Source organism: Lagopus leucura, unplaced genomic scaffold (assembly GCF_019238085.1).
Source record: "Lagopus leucura isolate 7727_CA_CO unplaced genomic scaffold, USGS_WTPT01 Super-Scaffold_100004, whole genome shotgun sequence".
Classification (NCBI taxonomy): domain Eukaryota; kingdom Metazoa; phylum Chordata; class Aves; order Galliformes; family Phasianidae; genus Lagopus; species Lagopus leucura.
Genome location: NW_024962264.1, coordinates 24,249,305 through 24,262,314, shown reverse-complemented (window position 1 = coordinate 24,262,314; position 13,010 = coordinate 24,249,305). Strand labels below are relative to the sequence as shown.

Sequence of the window (13,010 nt, the reverse complement as noted above, 5' to 3'; positions counted from 1 at the left end):
TTACCGCTCTTCTTTTTGGGAAGTCAACAATTCACGAGTGAAAGGATGGGCAAGGAATCATAGCAATCACAGCAGACTCTTGGTGCTAAGTATTGTTTCAACTGAGGGCACAGATGAATCTTCTAGGAATCTGGAGTAAATGGAAAATCAGAATGTAAATCTGAGTTGTAGTCTTTCAGGAAGATGTTATTGCAATGAGTCTGTGTAAAAGTGAGTAAATAAGAAAGTGAAATTCATTGGATTTTAGATTTCTCTTCAATTAACTCGCTTGTACGATCATAGAATGGTTTGGCTTGGAAGAGACCCTAAGGACCATGTAGTTCCAACCATTCTGCCAAGGGCAGGGACATCTTGCACTAGATGGATCAGGTTGCTCAAAGCGCGATCCAACTGACATTCAACACCTCTAGCAATGTGGCATCCACAACTTTTCTAAGCAATCTGTTCCAGTGCCTCACCACTCTCAGTGTGAAGAATTTCTTCCTGATGTCTAGCCTAAACCTACCATCTTTTAGTTTAAAGCCATTGTACCTTGTCCTTAGTCCTGAAGGATTTCAGCTGAAACTCTTAACAGTGCAGGAGTGTGCAGTTCAGAATCTCAAAGGTACCAAAGTCCTTGATTCATAATAATGCAAAGATTAGTACTTATAATGAGAAATTATTCACCATGGTTATCCTTAAAATGATACGAAATCAGATAAACTATTTTTTTCCTAACTTTGCTTTCATCCTTTTTGTATTTGAGTGTTTCCATTTTTCGAGACTTTTGGAAAATCGTCAATAAGCATTCAAAATTTTATCAGGAAAGCTTTTGTTTCCAGGAAAAAAGAATGCTGCTTTTTGTTTGTTTTTAATCTGAAAACTGTACTTCTATAGGCTTAATTCCACAGCATCTTTCTCACCCAGATGTTTTAAACTACAGGTATGATAAGGTTTCAGTATTTGCTGATAGAGTGCTGTGTTGACATCGACAGACTGAAGTAGCTGTTGTAATGAGGACTCCTTTGAGCAAAACTCTATTTTACAATATATGAGTTGTCTTTCAGGCTAGTTTCCAGCAAACCTTGTGTAATAGAGAAAGTAATTAATCTTGCATGTTACTTTGACAGGCTCATGCAAGCAAAGACCTGGAAGAGCAGTTGCGATCTGTGTCCAGTGTGGATGAACTCATGACAGTACTTTACCCAGAATACTGGAAAATGTTCAAATGTCAGTTGAGGAAAGGAGGTTGGCAACACAACAGGGAACACTCCAGCTCTGACACAAGATCAGATGATTCATTGAAATTTGCCGCAGCACATTATAATGCAGAGATCCTGAAAAGTAAGTGCAAGATATAAAATAGGTTGTAATATGCAATAAATTAAAATCCAAAGGCATGTCAGTTATGTCAGCAATATGCTAAAGATAATCATCATCAATAAACCACCCTCAAACACAATTCTTTTCCACAGAAGTAGTTTTGGTACTTTATTCCCAGGAAGGTATAGATTGCTTTATCAGCTCAGTAAACATATTTGTCTTTAGGTATTAGAAATCCTAATTTGTAGAGACTGTGAAGATTTTTGGAAAAAGCAAAGGGAGCGTTAACAGTTCAATTCAGTGAAATGATTTTGCTCACTTTCTGTAAAATCGTGGCTGATAACATTTTCTTCTCTGACACGTTATCAGTTAGGAGATGAAATAATTCATTTGTAATAAATACTTCTATAGCCCCTTGATATTTCACATGGCCTGATTAAAAATATAATTCGCTCACAGTTGTGAGGAGAAGGGAACACAGGATTTATAGCAATCGTTTTTGACTTGATATTGGAAATCATGGACCTTTGCAGAGCCTGTTTTCTGTGAATTACCTACCAACAACTGGCTCCATGAGAGAATAAAGGGACTGTACAACTGCAGTTCTCATGCCTATTTAGCATAAGGTTATATTTGGCAAAGGCTGTATATGAAATGTTTGCCTAAATTTGCATTGATAATCTGGGCATAAATATGGCCTTTCAGCTTAACTCATGTTAATTTATAGAGATGTGCAATGCTTCCCTAGAGTTCAAGGTAGAACTCACCTGAAGCAAAAAAGAAAGGACAAGTATCAGCTTCAGCTGTGGTTTCTGTGTATCTGCCCAACTTTGTTAGGTTCCCTCTCAGCATCACTGTGACTTTGCATCTTCTCCATGGCACATTCCTGTGAAGAAGAAATTAGCTCAAAGTTAAAGCTGAACAACATGCATTTCATCCACTAAAGGATGAGACACTTGCAACACATATTCTGATTCTAAGCATGAAAAGCCTCCTATTGATTTACTGTAAGAGAGTATTGTTTTTAAACAGCTGCTTTATAACATACAAAATTCCCTATAACTTGGCAGGTATTGATACTGAATGGAGAAAAACTCAGTGCATGCCACGTGAAGTGTGTGTGGATGTGGGGAAAGAGTTTGGAGCAACTACAAACACCTTCTTTAAACCCCCGTGTGTATCCATCTACAGATGTGGAGGTTGCTGCAATAGTGAAGGACTCCAGTGTATGAATATCAGCACAAATTACATCAGCAAGACAGTAAGTTCTCATTCTTACTATAGTCCACGTGCACCTTGCAAATCCATTTATGATCATGCATATTTACATCTCTCTTATTGCCACTATGAGAAAAGTGAATAAATAAATGCCAGAATAACTAGGAAAAAACAGCTGGAAAAACTACTGGCTGAAAAAAAAAAAATAAAAAATCTTTAACATTCTCTTTCCCCAGATATACTTTGCTTAAAAATAAATAAAATTATTATGTCCAGTTCTCATTTATGAGATTATCCATGAAAGTTAATTCTGTCCTTTTTTTCATTCTTTTTCTTTCTCTTGTTTTGCATTTACTATTTGCCTGCTGTGTGAGGCACGTAATGTCTGGAAAACTAGCCTGCAGTTTTGTTAGTGAAAAGTGTATTAGGACATGTGCAGACAGGATTCATGTTGCAGAAAGAACCTTTTTAGAGCCAAACTTTGCTATATATTATGAGATATTAGTGTAATCTAGCTTTCTGTTGTGTTTTCATGTAATTTTGTTGGACTAGATCAGGACTAGTGAGCAGGTAGGAATGTGGGAATTATGCCTTGAACTTCTGTTAAAGGAAAGATGTCATCTTAAGTCATGTAAAAATAATCACAATGTTTGTGAGGGTATTTGGCTCTTGTTACAATATTCAGTAGGGTTTTGTGGTGGTGGTTGAGAGTTTTTTCCTCTTCTATCTGATTTTTTTTTATTTTATTTTATTTTTTTTTTAAGAAAGCTCATTTACTGTAAATCTTGCTTCATTTTCCAACCAGATACTTAAAGTTGAATATCGTAGTATGTGTTTATAAAACATATATACAACTGCATAGGCAACTACTAGGTTGGAAATGTCATGTCCCTGTCATGAAAGTTCTCAGTGCTCTGAACCTTCTTGAAAGGGGAATTAAAAAAAGAAAATTACAGGAAAACATATTATTCATTTTAAATAAATCTTCTGTATTCACTTCTCACCAAACCTGAAATTTGAAAATTTTTAAATCCCAAGTGAGCTAGGGCTAAAGAGCCACATAGCACAGGGATAATGCAACTCCAAATTGCTTGAGCAGGAAAAGTTACAACAGTGGTAACTTTCAGCTCTGTAGTTATTTCCCCTAATGCTGTCCTAATTCTAGTTGCTTGAAAGATGCAAATATATTTTTTTCACGTTAAGAACGAACAAATATGACCCTCTATTGTTATTCAGTTTATATAAAGTTTAGCTTACTGCAAGAAAGGATGATCTAGTTAGAGAAAGTTGTTACATTTAGCAAAGGTTTTCTGGTCTTGGAGTACAGTGTAAGTTTTGGGTAAATAATCCTTTTCTGTTCATCTTTCTTTTCATATCTTTTGAGTGAAGTCATTAGTCATTTTGTTGCCTAGGGTAAAATGTTTAGACTAGTACTGAGTTTCTTTTTTTAAGTTCTTGATGTCATTGATGATACAGGAGTAATTAAAGTATTGAAAGCTCTGTAAAGGAAAATGTTACAGGACTTATTAGAAGAAAGAGGCAATGGTATTTTGTTTTCTTGCCTATCCTGCAAAATAATAATAATCTCTGCGTTTTATATCTTATGTTTCCCGATTCTGCCTGGTTTTTGACAGAATGAATTTAAAAAAACAAACAAAAAAAAAACCAACAGCCTTATAAAGAGAGCTATAGCTATTTCTCTTTACCTGGTGTCATCTCAAATTCATTAAAGTTATATGACCACAGACACTGGGTACTATGTCAGATGAGCATTAGGAAGAAAAAAGTACTGGATTCAAGGCTCTTCTATGGAATTCAAGTGCCCTGCACACTTATTTTCACTACTATTTTGTTCTGTTTCCTGAATGAAAGGAGAACAAATGCTTAGTAGCCAGTTGTTTTCTGTTTATTCATAAGTAATCATTTTTTGTACCCTTATTTTTGGTGTGTAAATTCCTGAAGACAAGCCTCACACTCATCACCCTGCTGAAAAATGATTTAATGTGAAGCAAACTTTTCAGCTGGACGTCTTACTGTGAAGGCAAACCATAGCACTGGTTCCAGACATTAAAATCTAAATAAAGTTAATATCAGCTTTGATCAGAATTAGTCGTAAAGAAAAGAGCTCATTACAGAAAATACTTTTATGGAGAGCAAATGGTTGATTGGCAGGAAAATGGACTAGATCAGATGTTCCCAGATTGGCTTGTGAAACAGTGTGGTAGTCCAGAGAGAGGTCAACAGTTCTTTAGATCTGGCAGTAGTTCTAATGTTTCTCCTTTCTAGCTACTTAGCTTTCTTAGGAGAAAAAATAGAAAAATATTCAGCTTTGTTTTAATACAGATTGTTTCAACAAAATCTGTGGGTTTTTTAGTTGCTAAGGAGAGTTTATACAATCTTGGCTGGGTTTTGAAACGATTTCTTAAATAAGATGTGGTACAAGATCTATGACAACATTTGAGGATCACTCTAGTCAAATTTGAAAAATGAAGTAGATCTTTTTCTTCTCCTTTATCCATGACACTGCAATAGCACAGGTTAGCAGAGGTTTGTTGTATGTCTTGGCTTGTCTAATAAAGGTCTGTGGGGAAGGTGATTGGATGAGTCATTTTGGGGTTTTGATTGTTTTTTTTCCTAAATTGTTATCGATAAAATATTCATTCTCTTTTTACATGGCAAGTAATTCAGCAATTACAAAGATTGGAACTACCTGGTGCAAATGCAGCCTATCCCTCAGCTGTACATTTAGTATGCCCCACCTATAAGTTCTTTATTTGTGGAGTGAAGGGAAGCAATGAGCAGATGTCAAAAAGCCATCTCATTCCATTCTTCTTGGCTGGCAGAATGGAAGTTTTTTGGCTTCTTACAGATCATGTCATGTAAAGGTCCTAAATCGTCTTTTTTCATGTTTAGAGTAATAGTTCCACAAGGGAAAACATCTTTCCAAAGAGTTTGAAATGAGATTTAGAGGAGCTTTTCTCACAGGAAACAAGCTAGCAGCTTGAAATTGTTTGCCATATTTGAAATGTACATTGCGTTCCTTTGTACAACTTGGAGATGTATGTAACACAAGAATTTTCACTTGTTTTGAACTTTACCATTTATGTCTTTTCCCATGCATTTTTCTATGTTAGACTAATGATCATAATGATAGAGTGACTACTATTAATAGTGGAAGATAGATTGATATCAGTCTCTAATTTTCTCTGTTAAAATTTCTTGAAAAAAAAATCTGAACTGATTCAAATACAAGAAGGTAGAAGGGGTGATAGCATATTAACAAATATGAAATACAAGATTTTAGATAAGCTACCTGATATCAGACATAAGGTTTGAAATACAGTTGTTGGTATTTCTTTTTTTCTTCAAAGAAGATAGTAAAATATATAGCGATAATACAAGATTTTTCACGTAACCTATTTTCATTCTTTTCAGTATAGTAATGTTTAGTGTTTTTAAATCAAACAGCCCTATATCCTTAGCTTGAAAATCTCTTTAGACACATTGCGCTTTCTTAGGCAGGCTATGTTTGGCTGGCCTTACTGATGCTTTAGGAAATGCAAAGATCCCAAGTAATGGAAACTGAATCAATCAATTTAAGGGAAATCTGCCAAAACAAACTGCAGCCCATCAGAAAACATAATGTAGTTAATGTAAATCTGGGAAAAAAGTAGTACCTCTCCTACAGAGAAAGGCTGGGGTAGCTGGGGGTGTTCAGCCTGGAGAAGAGAAGGCTCTGGGGAGACTTGACTGAAGTTTTCCACTACTTGAAAGGAGCTTACAAACAGGAGGGAGAATGACTTCTTATATGGTCTGATAGTGATAGGACCAAGGGGAATGGCTTTAAACTAAAAGAGGGGAAATTTGGGTTGGATGTGGAGGAAATTTTTTACTTGGTGCGTGGTGAGGCACAGGAACAGGACACCCACAAAAGCTATAAGAGCCCCATCCCTGGAGGTGTTAATTTACAGCCAGGTTGGATGGTGCCCTGGGCAGCCTGAGCTGATGGGTGGCAGCCCTGTCCACGGCAGGGGGGTTGGGATTGCGTGGGCTTTAAGGTCCATTCCAATTCTGTAATCTAGACTGATAAACTTCTCTCATCTTAATATGAAAAGTTTTATTATTTTATATTTCATAAATTACTGATAAATTTATGTGTGCTGATACAACTGCACGTATGATGATAACAATGAATAAATCAATTTAGCTACTGAAGCAATGAAATATACTTTGTATAGAAATCAAGAACTGTTTTTCTTCCGGAAAGTGTGGCATGAGCTCCTATTAATCTGAAGGGAGTTGTCAATGCAGTGAATCGAAAATACATTGTCTTACTAAGAATTGGCGACCATTACCATATGTGAATTTTTCTTTGACTGGAATGCTGATAGGTTTTTTGATCAAGAGTAGGAGAGTCCTCTCCCCTGCTGGATTTAATTTTTTTTACGGTTCAAATCACTCTGAGTTCTTGTTTGCCCCGTCCTTATTTCTGTAACTCCAGCTCTGTAAATGAACAAAGGAAGAATTCCACCAGTATGGGAGCTGGAAGCAGCCAGCCACATGTCAGTATATGTGGGACACAGTTCTAGCCAGGAAGATCTTGCAAGGGTAGCTGAAGGAGCACCCTTCAGGTTGGCAAGGAGACTGTTGCACTTGGCATCGCAGTAATTGCAGATTGTGGAGTGCTAAAGGTCAAGATGGCTTGGATGGAACAAGTCAGAGCTATCTTTGCCTTGTATCCTCTGGCTGTTTCTCACCTAAGAAGTACAGCATAGAACATATGTTCCTCTGTTTCTGAGGATTTAAAAACTAATTTACATATAAAAGAATTAAAGTTTAGGGAAAAAATGGGTTTTAATAGCATTCATGCTTCTAGAAAGGATCTAATTATTCTCTTACCTCTGTGTTAGTCTGAAAAGTAGTGTAATTGCATACCTCTTTGTACCAAGAGACAGAAAATACCAGCAAGAGAAGCTGACATTGAGATCTGTAGGACATGCTGCCTTTTAGTTTAGGCTGGTGCAGTGGCATGAGGGTTAAGTATTAATTAAGCCAAAAATACACCTGATTACAGGCTATGTTTGAGAAATTACAGGTCTCCTCAACTCCTCTGAACAACAACAAAATCAGACTTTTCAAGCCTTTTAAAGTACAAATTGTGTTTGTATTTCAGTGCTGTGCCTTGCGAATAGTATGTGTTTTAATATTACACATATTCTAAAATTAAGATATGAGTTGAAGATGAATGGGTATCTTTTCCTGACATTGAAGGATTTATGAAATATATTGGATAGTAAAATACATACTTGATTTAAAAAAAAAAAAAAAAAAAATTGCTAAAAATCAGTACTGTGGAGAATAAAAAGTGATTAAGTGCCCAGAGCTTTATAAAAATATCTATGGACTATAACAATAGACCCTAAAGTCTGTAGTCCAAATATATGAAGAAAAATGAACCTTTCTTCATTTCTGAAAACAAGCATTTCAGTTTTGGCTAGGTTGAAAGATTTATGGTGGGATAAATATATTCAAAGTATTACCTGTAGATTTGTGATGAGTATACTTATTTATGATAGAGGTTTTCATTTTCTCTTTCTGTTCCTCTTCATTTTTTTTTTGTTGTATTCAGAAAAAATTGGACAGAAAATTACTCTTCTTTGTTTTAAAATGTCAGGATTTCTCAATCTGAGCTATTGAGTTTTTTGGTTCAAGAAGCTGTAAATACAGTAATCTTTAGTAATTTCTATGTGTAACTGTGGTGGTTGTTTTCCATTTGTTTTCTGACCTTAATGCAGTGTTGGTAGCACACAGGTACAGAACAGTGTGTGCAAGATCAGTCTATTAGGATCATTTCATATACTTTAATTTGCTGTCTCATATACTATAATTATTATTTTTCTCAAAACTGTGAGCAGTAAAAGCTCTCCACCTTGAAATAACCTGACCTAATACCTACTACTATTAGATCTCTTGTTCTTTTGGAGATAGAATCTCACTCTTTGCAGTCTTTCATCCTGAATGTCTGTCTTTATTAAATGGCTCACTAAGAACAGACCTGGTAGAAATGTCTTTCACCTTACTGCATGTAGCATGAATTAGTCCAGTTTTTTATTTGAAGCTGAGAAGGAGGGGAAGATATGGGCCTTTGAGCATACAGGTAAAATCAGTCCTTTACTGAATGGGGGCATCAGACCAAAACACTGGAGAACTACTCTCCAGGAGCAGCTACCCACAGGGACAGTAGACAACCAGCGATAGTGTCAGGAAAGAAGGCAGGCTAAACTGGCTTCATACACAGATGTTATGGTGCCTTTCTCAAAGTTCTTTCTAGATCTTGATATTTGGTGGTTAGATGTTACCAAGTATGTCCTGTAGTGACAAAAGTTTTTGAAATCACTGTTCTGAAGAATAGCAAGAAATAAATTAGAGATGCTGACAAAACCAGAAAGCATCACAGGAGGTCAGATAACCTAACCTGAAATGATTTCTTGAGATGGTGATTCAAATCCAACTTATGTATATTCACTTTCACTTAAACAGCTTCATTGGATTTAGAGATGCTGCTAGCACAGCTCAGACCAGAACACTGGTTATTTTTCAGTATGAATGTGATTTCAAAATACCAGAGATTATTTAAGCACATTTTCTATAACAGTCTGCTTTTCAATTATGTTTTTCTTGTGAAATGCCTTCTTGATATTTATCTTTCCTGTTAGATATAGAAAACATGTCTCCTTTGTTCAGTATGCATCAGAATATAGTCTCCTAGTATATATGCAGACACGCTAGAAAGAGAAGGAAGTACAAGTCAACAAATCCAATTGTTTTTTTTTACTTCTGTCATTTCCATTGAGGAAGAACAGATCTGGTTCTATTGTTTTCAGAAATGCTGGCCTATGTATCATCTTCAGCAATTTCTAGAAATGAGGACCGGAGTGACACAAGAAGTATAATAATATAATCTCTAAGATAAATAGTTGTCTTTGTTTTGACTCTGTTTATAAACCGTAGCTTCTAGAGGGTGTTGTAAAACACATTGCTTTTAACAGAATTTAGTAGAATAAATTGAAAGTGACCAATGAGAATAAGGAATCCAGTTTACATTTCTGTTACTTAGTGAGGTTTTTTTGTGGTGTACTAATGAATGGTAATACTTGTTAGCAACGTTCATCTCTAAAGTGATACCTTTCTCATTTTAAGTGGGTGGATAAATGCAGATGAAACAGTGATAAACATGAATTCACATCTTCAGCTCATACTCTGGAAGTGTTAGAATTTTTAGTGAAATTTATTTTAGCGTATTCCTGAAGGCCAACAAGTGCTTAGGGATTGTAACCGGCATCCTACACAGCCCACTCCACGTGGTCTGGAATCTGTTAGATTTTGCAGTATGGCAAAGTGACGCGCTCCAAGAACAGAGGAAGAACAAAGCATGCCCTTTTATTTCAAATAGCTGTAGATTGTTTTATGCAAATAATCGTGCTTCTTTTCAGCTGTTTTTATTAGTTCTCTCTGTAATGGGCTTTTACTTCTGCTTTGGAGTAGCAAATTCATAATGTTATGAGAGCAGAGAGAGATGCATATTCATTGTCCCACACTTCAGTTCATATGAAGAATCAGCTTTTTTACAGGGGACTTTATGACACATGACAGTGCAGAAACATAGAATGGCTTAGGTTGCAGGGGATCTCAAAGATCGCCTAGTTTGAACTCCCTGCCATGGCCAGGGTTGCCACCTACTATACCAGGCTACCTAGGATCCCATCCGACCTGGCCTTGAATATGCCTCCAGGGATATTCATCCACAGAGTCTCCAGACAACATGTCACAGTGCTCTCACCACCCTCTGAATAAAAAATTTCTTCCTAACTTCTAACCTAAATCTCCCCTCTCTTATATTAAATCCATCCCCCCTCATTCTGTCATTATCAGACGGTGTAAAACGTCTGTCCCTCAAGTTCTGTTGAAGTACTGGAAGGCCACAGTGATGTCTCTCTGGAGCCTTGTCTTTTCCAAGCTAAACAAGCCCAAAAAGTGAAGGATCCAATATTTGTTTGTAAGCCAAAAATGAGTATAATAATAACAAAAAGTCAGTAGAAAGTCCATTTACTGAATTCTCTGTTGAACTTAATAAAAACCCTGGAGGCTTGTCCAAATAAATATCATTATCACAGAGGGAAAAATGAATTTGACATTCATTTTAGTAGTACCAAACTTTAAACTAATTGACTTAGGCCTGTACTCATTAATGATCCAGGATCAAAATTTTAAGAACGGTATTTTGCAATTGCAGCAGGAATCCAAATGTTAATATTCTTTGAAATGTCTCTCTAAAAAGAGGAATTCTTTCCATGTTAACTCCATAGAAGGGTTGTTTTTCTCTATTGGCACAGTTATTACGTGAGAAACTTTTTTTTTTATTTGGTTTTCCCTTCTATAGAACCAAATACAGATTAATTTTCATTTTGAGATGTTACTGGAAAAAAAATTTTAAACTAACATAATGGATGTAGTAGTTCTTGCATTAAAAGCTAATTGCATTCTAATTCTCTGTAACAGAGTATAATGCAAATATTTCTACCAACTCAGTTATTTTATGATGGCACTCCCACTTTTAAACTTTTAAAAAATTCAGTTACTAAATACTGCCAGAATTCATTTTGTTAAATAGATATTTGTCATAGTAGACAACGCTTTACAAAGTTTAGGTTTAAGCTGTATAATTTAGAATGGCAATAATATGATATTTATATGAGCTGTACCAGCACACTCATACCTTGCGGGTACTTGATGAGTACACACCACACTGCTGCACCTGCATGCCTGTCAGCACCCAGGCTCACTTGTGTAATTCTGTGCAAGATTTTGTGTTTGAGATATCTTGTAGATGTGCTTTGCTTTTTGAATCATTTAAAATTATAGTTTTTTGGGTTTTTTTTTCAGTTACTTTAGCATGCAGTGTGTCCTGCCATACTATAAAAGTTATGGATTATAAACAAGGCTTTGACCTAAAAGTATGTCCTAACTTTTCAGTAGAGTATTGAGATTTTAGTCTTGAAGTGAAATCTCTTCAAGTTTTTCTGCTTTTTTTAGCAAGATACCATTGAAGTAATCTTTGTTCACTTGTTAAACTACATTTCCCACTAAAGTTGGCATTTTATTAATTAGCATACATGAATATTTAAAAACTGATTATTTCTTTATGTTCTGGTAAAATATTCAGTATATGTTCCATTAGATGACCATCTAATTTATATTTATATCAATACCAGAAAGAAAAACTATACTTTATGATGTATGTCAACATTTCTTCATGCAAAAATGTTTTGTCTAAATCCAACATAGTGCTGTTATAAACAAGCTCTGTAAATTTTGCAACAATTTATTATTATGCAACATATGTATTATTATAACCAATTGCAGTTTTTCCCTTTTAAAAATTATTCTTGTTTTCCAACTTTCCAATGCATATTCCAAGTACTATGTTTTAAATATTAAGAAGACTGGCAATTTGAAGTAATTTCCTCTAGAAGAATGAGTTATTCATGCATTTTTCTTAACACCTTTGGTAACTTTGAATTGAATGCAGTAGTATGCAAACAGGCGTGTAATAGGAGTTAACATTGAAAATATTAAATTTTATTATTTTATGTAATAATGATTTATCAGTTCAATTAAATATTTCACTGAATTATATTTTATATATATTATATATATTATATATTATATTATATTATTATATGAATTATTATATGAATTATATATTATATATATGTCTGTATTATCTTCAGTTGCACTGTTACTAGACTATAAACAAGTTCTTTTATTCTCTTTGCTTTCCCTTCTGTAGTTATTTGAGATTACAGTGCCTCTCTCTCATGGCCCCAAACCCGTAACTGTCAGTTTCGCCAATCACACGTCCTGCCGATGCATGTCTAAGTTGGATGTTTACAGACAAGTTCATTCTATCATAAGACGTTCCTTGCCAGCAACACAAACCCAGTAAGTATGAGACTTGTCTTTCCTTTCATGTTATGAGAAAGCCTATGTGATTAAATATAAAATATTGCTGGAAGCTTTCACAGTTAGGATGGGTAAACCTGTATGTATCAGTAGTAGCAAAACACATTTTGCAAAGGAGCTGATATTGTTTTACAACAAAAGACCGTTACTAAAGTAATTAGCTCAGTACCTTTCTGGCCAATGTGCCAACTAGGGGTAGATCAGTAGAAAGTGAAAAGTAATGAGTTGGTTTCTCAATAGAAAGGGCTAAAGTGAAATTGAAGTGTTAAAATAACAAAAATCACTTGTAATAGTTACATTAAAGGAAAACTATCCAAAACCAGTTATTTTTACAGATAAGGAGTTTGACATTTCTCCCTCAAACTGTATTTATTTTCCTTTTAAAATGAAACAGAAACAGCCAAAAAGTCCTACACTTTTTAAAAGAAAAATCCTGCCAGAGGTAAAAGCAGATCAGAGTGGGAAGA

General features: G+C 35.1%; 1 protein-coding gene and 1 long non-coding RNA gene across 8 annotated transcripts in view; one reads left to right on the top strand and one right to left on the bottom strand.

Annotated features, from left to right (window-relative positions):
- LOC122180308 overlaps positions 1 to 13,010 on the bottom strand; it is a 52,417-nt gene that overhangs the window by 1,684 nt on the left and 37,723 nt on the right. For all 7 annotated transcript variants that reach the window (XR_006178994.1, XR_006178993.1, XR_006178996.1 and 4 more), the window contains 3 exons: positions 2,070 to 2,188; positions 1,185 to 1,316; positions 5 to 130 (listed from right to left, as the gene is read on the bottom strand). This is a non-coding gene — a long non-coding RNA (uncharacterized LOC122180308). The remainder of the gene's footprint in view (positions 1 to 4; positions 131 to 1,184; positions 1,317 to 2,069; positions 2,189 to 13,010) is intronic.
- Positions 1 to 13,010, top strand: part of VEGFC (vascular endothelial growth factor C) — a 91,272-nt gene that overhangs the window by 72,380 nt on the left and 5,882 nt on the right. Inside the window, exons 2-4 of the mRNA XM_042871869.1 lie at positions 1,110 to 1,323; positions 2,373 to 2,563; positions 12,371 to 12,522. Of these exons, the coding sequence (XP_042727803.1) occupies positions 1,170 to 1,323; positions 2,373 to 2,563; positions 12,371 to 12,522 (497 nt within the window). The 5' untranslated portion in view covers positions 1,110 to 1,169. The remainder of the gene's footprint in view (positions 1 to 1,109; positions 1,324 to 2,372; positions 2,564 to 12,370; positions 12,523 to 13,010) is intronic.